Source organism: Hippopotamus amphibius, chromosome 17 (assembly GCF_030028045.1).
Source record: "Hippopotamus amphibius kiboko isolate mHipAmp2 chromosome 17, mHipAmp2.hap2, whole genome shotgun sequence".
Classification (NCBI taxonomy): domain Eukaryota; kingdom Metazoa; phylum Chordata; class Mammalia; order Artiodactyla; family Hippopotamidae; genus Hippopotamus; species Hippopotamus amphibius.
The window spans coordinates 9,885,231-9,897,492 of record NC_080202.1 but is presented as its reverse complement, the minus strand read 5'-3'; the positions used below and the strand labels follow the sequence as shown (position 1 = coordinate 9,897,492).

Sequence of the window (12,262 nt, the reverse complement as noted above, 5' to 3'; positions counted from 1 at the left end):
GGAGTGCATTCCCCGAAGCCATAGAAAGCCTGGCCGTGTTTGAGAACAGTAGATGGAAATTTGGAGAGTGTAAGCAGCCACTGGAGAGAACTGATTCTGGCCAGTTAAACAGCAAGGCTTGGACAGCAGACTCAGGCCAACTCAGCTAAAGTTCAGGAATCGGATTCCAGGCCTCCCCAGGAGGCCAAACCGGAGGCCACCAGCAGAGGGCGCCGTCCCGCCCACTGTGCTTTCGGTCTGCAAAGCGGCAGCGCGGAAGCACTTCCCCGGGAGGGGGCGGGACTTCCGGCGGCGGCCCTAGATCTAGGGGGCGCAGTGGTAAGGAGTTGCCCTTCTTGGCTAGAGCCGCCTTAGGCGTCTGCACGTGTTCGCTGCTGCCTCAGTTGCCAAAATGCTGCAGCTGCTGCGCTGCGTGCCCCGCGCCCTGGGCACCGCCGTAGCCGGCCTCCGTGCCGCCGCGCCCTCCCTGCCGCTGCTGCAGCCCGCGTTCCGGCCGTCCGCCCGGCCCTTCGGGCTGCTCAGCGTGCGCGCTGGGTCTGTGCAGCTGCCCGGACTCCTGCGGCCTCGGGGGCCCTGCGGCTGCGGCTGCGGCTGCGGCGGACTGCACACCGAAGGTGAGACTCGTGCACGTGGGCAGGGGGCATGAGGGGCCGGGACGAGGAAGTGTAGACCATGCGTGGACAGGCCGGAGCCGCCCCCGAGGTCCAGAATATTCTCCCACTGATCGGCGACCCGCGAGTTAAACCCACGCGTGATCGCGTTTCCCGTCTTCCCCCACCTCTGTTTCACTTTGCCGGGAGAGATACTGTAAAGCCCTGGAGGTCGACTTTATCCCTAGTCTCTCGAAAATGGAACTTTGCGAAAGCCCAAGGTCGCGGTTAGAAGTAGCGTGGTGTTGGCTACTGGCAAGTGAAAGGGATTAATTGCGAATTTTTCTTGCTTTATGTTGAAACGTGGTAAGGAGTTCATTGTTGGGAATCACTTTTCCAGAATCCGAGCTCAGCTTCCCACTGACAGCTTACGGCGTTTTTACAGAAGAGGAAACTGAGGCATAACGGATATGAGTTGGGCTAACCTCCCAGAGCCACTGTTAATAGCAGCAGTATTAGAAACAGACCAAATCTAAGTCTCTGATTGTCGTAACCTGGGTCATTTTCTGTTTTAGACTGATTGGCTCTTTCTGTAACTTATTTACATTGTAGGGGACAAAGCTTTTGTTGAATTCCTCAGTGATGAGATTAAGGAGGAAAAGAAGATACAGAAGTATAAGTCTCTCCCCAAGATGTCTGGAGGTTGGGAGCTGGAAGTGAATGGGACAGAAGCAAAATTAATGCGGAAAGTTGCTGGAGAAAAGTAAGTACCCGGGGGGGCCTATGGACTCCAGGGGACCAAATCCGTGACCATGCAGGACCTACCCTGTGTCATGCAGAGCAGCCTTTAGTTAAGGCAGGTACTTAAGTGACACGTGGTATCCAGGAGATTGTGGAATTCATTTGGGTCATCTTATAAGCTCCAGGTTGTTCATTCACTGCATTACATACCTGCTGTAGTGGTTAAAAGGAGATAGTAACCGAGTAGCACTGAAGCCGAGTCGCTGGGGGTCTCCTGGACCCGTAGAGGTGGCAGTCACTAAACCCTTGCTTGTGAGGGAGGCTGGGCCTTGCCTAAATCTAGGCATGCAGATTCAGAAATTCTGACAGTACTGACGGAGTCTCAGATTTATAGCGCTGACTCCTGCACTACTGGCTCTGGCTGAGGAAAACAAAGCCCGGACTCTATTTACAGTTGAGAAAGCAAGAGAAGTAACAGGGTGGGGTTGCAGTGGAGTAAGTGTTGCCCTTAGAAAGGTGGGAGGCCTTTGACTTGCTTGAGCTGCTTCAGTCTATGATCCACTTTGAGTGAATTTTTGTATATGCTGTGAAGTAGAGTTCTGATTTTTTGCCTAGTGGTGTAGTGTTTTTCACCCACAGGTCAATTGTGTATTCTGTAACGGGACCTAAATCACTTTCTGGGCTAAGTCATAGGCAGTTTGGGACCATTATAAATAATGTCCTAACGAACTCAGCTGCATTTCTGTGCCCAGGAGTCAGCTTGGTCTGCACTGTTGCAGATTAGCCAGATTTTGTGGCTGAACCTCAAACCTCAAACTGGCCAGGCAGCCAGTTAGCACAGCTCCAGTGGGGAGTGGTCACAGTGCACTGTTGTCTGCAACCTAGCAGTGCTCGTTCCAAATCTCACTCAATTTTCGATTCAAATTTTGGAACATGATGTCAGGTGAAGGTTCTTACAACTTAAATTTGTCATTAGTTGGTGTTTGTAGGCTGCTTTGTGATTATAAAACTTCCCACAACTGCTCTGAGGAATGAGACTGTCCTGCAGCGTGTTCTTTTTTTCCTTTTGGCCGTGCGCCATGGCATCCAGGATCCTAGTTCCCCAACAGGGGATCGAACCCAGGCCACAGCAGTGAAAGCACCGCATCCTAAGCACTGGACCACTGGGGGCCTCCCCAGAGTATTCTTTGTGAGACCTCCCCTTCCTGGGGCCAGGGCTGCTATCATCCTCAGTGGATGCCACAGCCCTCCAGTGCTGCTTCTTCCCTTCCTCTTGGGCAGATTTCTTCTAATGGAGAAAAGCTTTTAAAGGAGGATTCTGTCCCCTGCCCCCAGCTTGTCAGCTGCTCACCACCACTGAAGGTGCCCTGGAAAGACTAGGGTGTCAGCTGGCTGTGGCCATGAGGTAGCCAGTGGACACAGGTTGACAGTGAGTCCTGGATGCTGGCCTGATGTCAGGAGCCCACATGTGACTGTATTTGGCTGAGGAACTAGTGCCTAATTGACTTCCAGCAGCCAACACATAGTAGGCCCATTTCAGACCTGCTGAATCCATCTGTGAGTGGGAGGAAGGCACCAGCCTTTTGGAAGTTCTGTAAAGCCAGCTGAGATACACTGTTTCAACAGCATTTTTAATTGTAGCAAGCCTCAGTACTTAACTACTCAGTTAAAAGGCTATCATCTTTGTTGTGTTTTCTTTTGCCTTTCTAGGATCACTGTCACTTTCAACATTAACAATAGCATCCCACCCCCATATGATGGTGGGGAGGAACCCTCAGAAGGGCAGAAGGTTGAAGAACAAGAAGTAAGTTTGTAACACTGTAACCAGCCTGGACTTCCTAGTTCTGACAGGCTATTCTGGCGGCTGACAGAAGGGGCATTGGTTTTTGTTTTGTTTAAATGCCCATGCTCAGAGAGAAGGCAGAGGACAACCATCCTTGGGCCTGTACTTGTAGAGCACCAAAACTATGTGGCCCCTTTTCTTTCCCAGGGGCCAAGTAAATTGTTTGCAGGCTTAGGCTTTATACTTTGGCCTGTTCACTTAATAGAAAGGAATTGGGACTTCCCTGGTGGTGCAGTGGTTAAGAATCCACCTGCCAATGCAGGGGCCATGGGTTTGAGCCCTGGTTGGGGAAGATCCCACATGCCACGGAGCAGCTAAGCCCGTGTGCCACAACTACTGAGCCTGTGAGTCACAACTACTGAGTGCACGTGCCACAACTATTGAAGCCCACATGCCTAGAGCCCATGCTCTGCAACAAGAGAAGCCACCGCAATGAGAAGCCTGCACACCACAACGAAGACCCAACACAGCCAAAAGTAAATAAAATTAAAAAAAAAAAAGGAACTGAAACTGTCTTAACCCTTCCCATGATCAGGAGATAAATTATCATTTGCAGTGTTTCCAAGTGAGGAAGACTCTAGCACGTCCCAGGTGGGGCAGCCAGGGGCACCAGAGACTTTGGCAGGGTCTCTCCTTAAGTTGATGCCCTTCTTGGCTGGACCTGGATGGTGCTCCATCTTTGAAGATTTAGGAAGCAGTGTGCCCAGCCTAGAAACCAGCCAGTATGAGGGCCACAGGGGCCCCAGACTTTTTGGCTGGGAAGGCATGGCATTGTCTCAGGACTCAGCTTAGCTCCCTGGAGTGCTGGCCAAGCCACCCTGACAGGGGACACCCCCTGTGCCGCGCGCCCCCCCCCCCCCCCCCCCCCGAGTTGGATGGCTCACCCTCAAAGGGAGGGTTGCTGTGATTTAGCCAGAGGCACAGCCTTTGGTCCTGGGCTGTAATAAAGGAAGATCCCGAAACAGCTGGGAAGGGACTTTGGAGCTTTAGGCCAGCTTTGTGTAGTGTATGGATGCAGAAAAAGGCCCAGGAAGATTAAGTCAGTTGGCACTCTAGCTGGGGCTAGAGTTCAGATTTCCTGATACTAAACCTTGTATGTTCTTTAAACAAGTAGGGTGTCTGATAGAAGTAAAATGCTATACTGAATATATGATACTCTGCCCTCCAAAACAGTGTATAACTCTAGAAAGGATCAACAGGATGCGTTGAGCCCAGCCTCTGAACAAGCTGGTATGTGGCTTTAATACCGTGTTAGAGATCCTAGGTGCCTTATCTGGGAACACACCACAGTGTAACATAAGACCTAAGTGGCTAAATGACATCCTAATAGCTGTGGCCATCAGACCCCCTGAACAGAGACCTTTGGTTCAGACCCCTGCCAACAAAGACATTTACTGACATGTTCTTGTTTCCCCAGCCTGAACTGACGTCCACTCCCAATTTTGTGGTTGAAGTTGTAAAGGATGGAAGCAACAAGGCTCTCGTGCTGGACTGTCACTACCCAGAAGATGAGGTATGTAGGATGGAGTGCTGGCACCTCCAGGGACAAGGAGGGCCTCTGGGAACCTTTCTGGTCCTGTTTAGCTGATGTTAACATTTTCTAGCTTAAACCAGCAAAACTGGGAAGATTGGTGGGGGTGAGGGGGCAAGGATAAAATCTGAGCTTCAAGCTGTAAATAGTCCCTTTTCTCTGCATGAGTCTGGCTTGCCCTGGGAAACCTTTCAGTTTCCCCAAACATTGTCTCATGTCAGATTGGACAAGAAGAGGAGGACCAGAGTGACATTTTCTCCATCAAGGAAGTGAGCTTTCAGTCCACCAGCGATTCTGACTGGAAGGACACAAATTACACACTCAACACAGATTCCCTGGATTGGGTGAGTGCTTGATAAGGCGGGGGTGCTCTTGGGCCTTGCAGGAGAGGGTCCCAGTCCAAGGAGAGACAAAGAAGCATCTTAGTGTCTCAGGTGTATTTTTCCTTTTTAACTAATAAATGTTTCTCCTTTTAGGCCTTATATGACCACCTCATGGATTTCCTTGCAGACCGAGGGGTGGACAACACTTTTGCTGATGAGCTGGTGGAGCTCAGCACAGCCCTGGAGCACCAGGAGTACATTACTTTTCTCGAAGACCTCAAAGGTTTTGTCAAAAGCCAGTAGAGAAGAGAAGGTGCTAAACACCTTAATCTTATGGCAGGCTTTGGCCAGTGAACAAAACCTACTCTGAAGCCATGCCCACGTGCTTTAAAATGGTTTTCATCCCAGTATCCCAGTATCATGGAAAATAATTCAATTTTAACTTATTTCTGTTGCCTCTTATTTACCATTTATTCTCTGCAAAGCTATTTCTAGATTTTTGTATAACATGATGAGGGACAATAAAGTCTCCAAGGTGATCTGTCTTTTCTATTTCCGTTCATTCCCTTTCAACCTGCATTACAAAACACAGCAGAGAAAAGTTGGAAATGTTTTACTACAAAATAAGTTATAAATAAAAGGTTTGTATTTACAAGGCTCCTTCTCAAGATGGAAGTTGTTTCCAACCCAGCAGGTTGTGTGCATCAGGGGTGGCTCTAGAGGATCACAGCCCAAGTATCACAAGCCTAGATTTAAGTAGGAAAAAAGTTAGCTTAAACTGCATTCCAGTCACAAAAGTAATCTCCCTATATGTTTAAAAGTTGTAGCCAGTAATGACATTTAAGCTGCTCCTTCCGCCACCTGGGCTGCCACTTTTCTATGTGAAGTTACTTTTTTAACTGAAGTGACTTCACTTTTCTATGCAAGTAAGTTCCTCTGAGAATAAATTGCAATTTTAAACATTTACCTCTTTGTAAGCTGTTTCTCCCAGGGTGGGAATAAAACCAACCACTGACCCGCTCTTAACACTGGCTCCCGTGGGAGGCTTACCGGACAGCTCATGAGAAGACTGGACTTTTCCTCTGTCCCTTCAGTGACTGAAAATTGCGGCATGTGGGGACAGTGTGCGCTGTGCTCATTCACGCTGTGTTCTAAACAGGCGCGAAGATTTTGCTCTGTCACCTCTGGAGACTGAAAAATAGAAAAGTTAAACTACAACCTAATCTTAGTAGCCTCGTAGTCAACAGGTTGACAATCCCGATTCCTCATACCAACCTACAACTATGGCTCGTGTGATGGCTTGATTCCCTGGGCCTTTAAAAACGCTCATGGTTGTGCTAAGAGGATCTCTAGAAAATATCTAGCCGCCTCTCCAGATGGACCAGTGCTGTCCACGCCTGCTGTAAAGCTGACTGCTGCTCACTGCACCAGGAACATGCAGAGCGAGGAGGCTTTCTAGCCTCCCTGTGTTTCTGCCTCTACCAGCCAAGTGTATCCCTACCAAGAGCCAGTGCTGCTTGGCCCCAGGTCTGTTTGTGCTAATTGAACTTGCTATTGTAACTGATTTAGTTGTCAATACATACTATGTAAACCAATGAAATAAGGGAATGAAACAAAGTTGTGTTTTTGTGATAAGTTGAATGTTTAAGAAAGAGTCAAAAAGATGAGTCACTAAAAGGTGTTGAATTAGGTAAGAGATGGGGAGGAAAAATCCTAAAGTTATGCCTTAGCTTCTTGATGCACTTTACAGAAACAAAACTGGAAATGCTAGACTGTGTGTATAAAAGCAGTTTATGGAAAAAAACAAACCCCTCAGCTCTCCAATCAGCAGAGGCTTCCTCAAGGGCCGGCAAATAAATGTTTATGTTTGAAACTTACTATAAAATGTTTCACTTGTATAATTCACCACTTTAACCAAATGGCAAGTTTCAGTCCACATCATGTCAGATAAGAGGGCTCCTGTATTAAGACCACTGACACTTCTGAATACAGCTGTCTTCATATATGGAAAATTTTTATGGAAGATCAGATACAAGTGTTTCCAATTCTAAACTGGGCTTTCTTAAGATAAAGATCTTATGTAGCCATACATTAATGACCACCACACGGGAAATGGCTCCGGAGGGGCAGGAGGCAGGGAAGACTCTGATTTATGGTGCTTGCCAATTTCCATGCTGTCTGTATTCTCACCATGGCCTGCTTCAAGCTACCAATGTGAACTGGACATGAAGTTGGGAAGAAATATGCACACCACTGGAGGTTCCTTAAGAAAGCAGGTATATGTGGGAAGGGGTGACACAAGATCTGTATGAGGAACACTCACATGAGATGGGATGTACAGGCCACACTGACACATGACCACACCGCTTGAGAGTCTCAGGTTGTACCTAGAAGCAGAATTGGGATCCCAGAGCATTACGGCCAGCAAAGCTGGATCCCCCAACCTTCCCAGACGACAGATTTGGGGGGAAATTCCACTCACCTTGGAGTGGGGGATGGGAACGAATAACGCTGAAAAGTGAAAACTCTTACTTTGTACACACAGGACAGATGAGGGGGTTTGCTTCCCACTCAGCCAGCATGACGCTGAGACACTTTTCATCAAACTGCAAGCTCTTCTCGTACTCACTGATGATGGACTGTTCTGCAAGGCAAAGGACAGCTGGCATGTTTCACCGCACCGCACCTGGGTCACCCTGTCCCGAATGCTAAGCTTCACCTTCAAAAGCTTCCACATGAGAGAAAAATGTGGGCAAAAGTCACACTACCAATCACAAGGTATCTACTCCTCTGTCAGGCTGCATCTTGTTGGATTCCTCCCCTCCTGTCTGTCCTCTCCCTGTGAAGTGATGAGGCTAAGAGACAAGGAGACACCTTTCACACACATCTCCGGAGGCCACAGGAGCAGAGATGGAGAGTGTCAGGGTCCCAGGGGCAGCTGGAGAAAGCTGACGCTGACAGGGCATGCACTGCTGATGATGTGGTCATGTGTGTGTTCCTCCACTCAGCAAACATGCAACAGGCCCTAGTACTTGGCAGGCCTGGGGTGCAAAGATGAAAAAGGCTGGTCCCTGCTCTTGATAAGCTCACCATCTGGACTTCAGAGCAGGCATCAGCAAACCATAGCCCACAGGCCATATTCAGCTCACCTATTTTTAAAATAAAGTTGAAACAGCTGTGCTCATTTGGTTTATGCATGGGCTATGGCTATTTTCACACTACAGCAGACAGCAGAACTGAGTAGTTGCAATAGCCTAAATAGTTACCATCTGGCTCCTCACAGGAAGTTTGCTGAGAAGGGTTCCTTATGACTGAGTACGGCAGAACTCAGCAAATTCGTATTGCTTCAGATTTTTTAATTAAATATACTCCACCCAAGAGAAGTATGTAGTGAGTCCTATGTTTCACCACTAAGATAGGTTTTGCAGGTGAGGGTGAAGAGAAATCAATTTGAAAAAAAAAAAAAAGGAATTCAAGAAATCTACAGTCTAACCGGAGTCAATAAACCAGTCATAATAACTTAACACTTGCATAGCACTTACCACGTATCAAATGCTATTTTAAGTTCTTTATATATGTTAACTTCTTCACTACTATTATCCTTATTTTAAAGATGAAGAAGGCTTCCTAGGTGGCGCAGTGGTTGAGAATCTGCCTGCCAATGCAGGGGACATGGGTTCGATCCCTGCTCCAGGAAGATCCCACATGCCGCGGAGCAACTAAGCCCATGCACCACAACAATAAAAATAAATAAATAAAAAATAAATAAAAATTAAAAAACTGAGGCACAGGGAGATTAAATGCTTTGCCCAGTGCCACACAAGTTAAGTGGTAAAGCTGAGAAGTGAACCTTAGCAGCCTGGGCCAAGAGTTCATGCTCTTGCATCCTCAAGATAACAGCTATCATTTATTGAAAGCTTTCTATATGCCAGGTACTTCTCTAAGTCTTCTGCACATATTATTTAATAACACTACAAATAAACTATAAGGTTAGTCTATTATCTCTATTTAACAGATGACAAAAACTAAGCCTAATCAAGATAGGGCTATATATAAGGTGCTAAATTATGCACTCTGTGGTGCTATGATTCCACAGGAAGGGGACGCTCAGAAGACCCTGGGGAGTCAGTAAAGAATAGATGAGAGAGAAGGTACTTAAATTAGGTAGCGCAAGAGATCTGATCGTGCACTATCCTGTAAGGTGACAGCATTACTACTAATCTATTCATAGAGAGGTACTGGCAGAGAGAACAGACAGGGGAACTGGATTCACAAAACTGATTTTACTTCCCAACTCCACCACCAGCTGTGCAACCTCTGTAAGACGCCACTCTCTTCTGTCTCGCACTACCTTGTAGGGGCGTCATAAGGAGAGAACTAGAGCAAGGAAGAACAAGAGGCCTGGCCGCACTGAAGACTCTTATTGTTGGGAAAACAGACAGCCAAGACTCTGAAAACAGAGACTTCTGGACACTTACTGAAGATGGAAATAATGAGTTAAAAACCTTCTGTTCAGAAAAAACCCATCAGCATTGGAGCAGCTAGAGATATAGGCAGGGAGAACTATTCCTAGGCATCACCTTGATCAATCAGCTCCCGGTGGACTTCCTCCAGCACGGCCAGGTCCATCGGCTCCTCCAGCTGCAAGACGAAGTGGGGTCATCAGCAGTTTGAAGTTATGATCAGCTGACGACACCCACAATGAGTCACACTTGGAGGCTGGCTTGAAGAACACAGATTTAACTGAGGACGTCAGCCCAGTCCTTCTGCAGCATGTGCCGACAGTGCCGATAATGAAAGAAGCATCAACAAATGATTAAACCAGCCAGTGACAAAATAATGGCACCAAAGCTGGGGGAGACAGCATGGGTTAGCAGCTAAGTATATGGTTCTGCTAAAGCTATGTGATCATTAGAAAGGTCCTAACCTCTGTAAATCTCTGTAAAGTGGGAATGAAACCCACCTGAGAGGGTTATCCTGTGCACTGATTGTGATTAGGTAACTCAGACATTTGGCATAATGTGGCATAAAGAAGCACCAAATAATGCCTCTTCATTACAGAGGGCCTTGATGTTTTCAAAGCAGTTTCCCACATGTTTCTTACACTGTCCTCACAATACCAACAATGCTGTCTTCTTCATCTTACAAATGTGAAAACTAAAGCTCAAGGAGACAGAGTGTAGAGTCAATAGCAAAACGAGGACCAGGATTCCAGAACTCCTGACTTCCAATCCAGTGCTCTTCCTGATACATGGTAAATGGTTTCCTATCCACACCCAGTTCCTGGAGACCTTTTTAAAAAGAGAGATTCCTAGCTCAGGCCTACTGAATCAAAAGTTCCAGGGGTGGAGCTAAGGAGTGAAATTTCTTTCTTTTTAGTTTCATAAGTGATTATGATACAATGATGCAGCAGGTCGACAGTCTGGTATTTATGAACCATTAATTAATCTAGAAGAGTCTAACAGTAAAGGTAGAAGAACCTGGGTCAGAGGCCATTAGCATCCTGATTGGGGCCTGGAGGGTGGATGGCTTTAGAGAACTTGGGGAAATAGGCAGAGAGGACACCGGCATCCTTGGTACTAAAAATACATATCCCAGCCTGACCTGAGCCAAGGCCTCTGGCCAGCTCTCCACCGCCTGTAAAGCATTCCACTCTTCTTCCATCACCTCCTGCACTAGAAGGGTGTTCTGAGCTCCCCCTGGCATGTTGCCTCCAGCCTGGCGGTACTTGTTCAGGAGCCTGTCCCGGCTGTTTCTCATTCTCTCCAGGCATCCCTTGGGAGGAGAAAGAGGTGGGGGGGGAGAGAGGGGGACAAAAAAGGCAATTCTGTTAAAAACAACAACAAAAACACCTCTTAGTTGTTAAAACATTAAAGGAATTTTATAGACACAAAATTTCAACTCTAATCCTAACTATTGTTATTTTGGCACCTTCCTCTCCAGCCCTTATCCACATGCAGGTAGGTGAAATTACAATGCTTGGGTCATGTATTTCCAGATCAACATATTTCACAGTCTATCTTTAATGCCAGCTTCCTTAATGGTAGGGTGATAACAGTGCAGCATCCACTGTGCTATCAGGACATTTAGGTTACTTCCAAATTCTTGCTACTCTGTATATGGCTCTGGTAGCTGCCTTCCTGTACAACGTTTCTCAACTTCGGGCAATCTTGTCCTCTAGGGGACGTGTGGCAATGACTGGAGACATTTTGTTTGTCACAGCTGTAGGGCTATTGCCATCTAGTAGGTAGAGGCCAGGGAGGCTGCTAAACATTCTACAATCCCAGAACAGCACCTCACAGCAAAGAACTATCTTCTTCAAAATGTCAAGAGCCAACGTTGAGAAATCCTGCGGCCAACAGTCATTTCTAGCATCAAATTATTTTCCTGGGATATATCCACTACTTTAAAGATTCCTGTAAAAGACCATAGTACTTACAGGAACCAGGCTGAGTTCAGGATAGGACAGGATTGACTGTAGTCTACAACTCTGCTAAGACTTAGTAACGGAGGCTCAGAAGAAATAGAGCAATACTTTCCGGAATTAGAAATAATGTCTAATTACTCTATTCCTCTCTGAAACAGACATAACGTCTCTCTCGCGTGCGGTGAGTACACAAGGTGCCTCTCTGGGGCCCACCGACCCGACAACAGCGGGTCATGGTGGTGTCACCGTAGAGATGTAGACGTGCGGTCACGACCACACTTCACACTGAAAACAAACCCGAGTCCAAAAGGACGGCTTCCTGGGACCAGGCCGACCCGGGCTAATCCCACACCCAGGGGTCCCGAAACGCCAGGAAGTGGCCGGGCGGTGGCCGAGGGGGTAGGACCTGCAGGCGGGGGGCCCGGGATGCAAGTCCACCTCCACGGACACTTGCTACACTCCGCTGGGTTGAGGGAAGGCATGGAGGAGAGCGGTTCCCAGGACGGAGGAGGGGAGCGACGACCGCCCGGCTAAGGCTTCTCAGACCCCACACTCACCTGCCTGAAAGCCTCTTTCCAAGGCGGCGAACCCACTAGTTTATACAGCGAGCGGTGCTGAGATCTTGACTCCTCTGCCATCTCCTTTTCTCCTCTGCCATCTCCTTTTCTCCGGGGGTAGCCGTCCGAAAGCCCCGCCCTCCCGGGGCGCGCGCAGAATCCTGGGAGTTGTAGTTCCTGGGTGCTGGCCGCCCCAGATCGCAGGGAATTCTGGGAAGCGTTGTCTTTTCGGCCGGCCTGGCGCGGAGAC

The 12,262-nt window shown here is 47.8% G+C and overlaps 2 protein-coding genes across 3 annotated transcripts; one reads left to right on the top strand and one right to left on the bottom strand.

The window, feature by feature from the left end:
* The first annotated feature begins 282 nt into the window (after window positions 1-282).
* C1QBP (complement C1q binding protein) lies at window positions 283-5,567 on the top strand. Its single transcript, XM_057716373.1, has 6 exons — window positions 283-614; window positions 1,203-1,353; window positions 3,042-3,135; window positions 4,592-4,687; window positions 4,927-5,049; window positions 5,182-5,567. Exons 1-6 carry the CDS (start codon window positions 392-394, stop codon window positions 5,329-5,331), a joined length of 837 nt encoding a protein of 278 aa, XP_057572356.1. The 5' UTR covers window positions 283-391; the 3' UTR covers window positions 5,332-5,567.
* Window positions 5,568-5,624: 57 nt separating this feature from the next.
* On the bottom strand, window positions 5,625-12,232 carry RPAIN (RPA interacting protein). Of its 2 annotated transcripts, XM_057716375.1 has the most exons (7): window positions 12,013-12,170; window positions 10,633-10,803; window positions 9,609-9,669; window positions 7,561-7,672; window positions 7,352-7,415; window positions 6,079-6,219; window positions 5,625-5,774 (listed from the first exon to the last, which is right to left on the bottom strand). In XM_057716375.1, the coding sequence occupies exons 1-7, from the start codon at window positions 12,091-12,093 to the stop codon at window positions 5,745-5,747; spliced, it is 660 nt and encodes a 219-aa protein (XP_057572358.1). In that variant the 5' UTR covers window positions 12,094-12,170; the 3' UTR covers window positions 5,625-5,744. The 2 variants fall into 2 exon arrangements, with proteins under 2 accessions (XP_057572358.1, XP_057572357.1); XM_057716374.1 differs by having other exon boundaries at window positions 5,625-6,219; window positions 12,013-12,232.
* Window positions 12,233-12,262: the final 30 nt, after the last annotated feature.

What these genes read in the sequence shown, in the direction of transcription:
- RPAIN (XM_057716374.1), bottom strand. Translation starts at nt 12,093, where the DNA reads ATGGCAGAGGAGTCAAGATCTCAGCACCGCTCGCTGTATAAACTAGTG. An exon ending in GGAAAGAGGCTTTCAGGCAG is followed by an intron (nt 10,804 to 12,012) that starts GTGAGTGTGGGG and finishes TCTCCTCCCAAG; the next exon opens with GGATGCCTGGAGAGAATGAG. An exon ending in GGCCAGAGGCCTTGGCTCAG is followed by an intron (nt 9,670 to 10,632) that starts GTCAGGCTGGGA and finishes TTCGTCTTGCAG; the next exon opens with CTGGAGGAGCCGATGGACCT.
- C1QBP (XM_057716373.1), top strand. Translation starts at nt 392, where the DNA reads ATGCTGCAGCTGCTGCGCTGCGTGCCCCGCGCCCTGGGCACCGCCGTA. An exon ending in AGAAGGTTGAAGAACAAGAA is followed by an intron (nt 3,136 to 4,591) that starts GTAAGTTTGTAA and finishes TTGTTTCCCCAG; the next exon opens with CCTGAACTGACGTCCACTCC. An exon ending in ACACAGATTCCCTGGATTGG is followed by an intron (nt 5,050 to 5,181) that starts GTGAGTGCTTGA and finishes TTCTCCTTTTAG; the next exon opens with GCCTTATATGACCACCTCAT.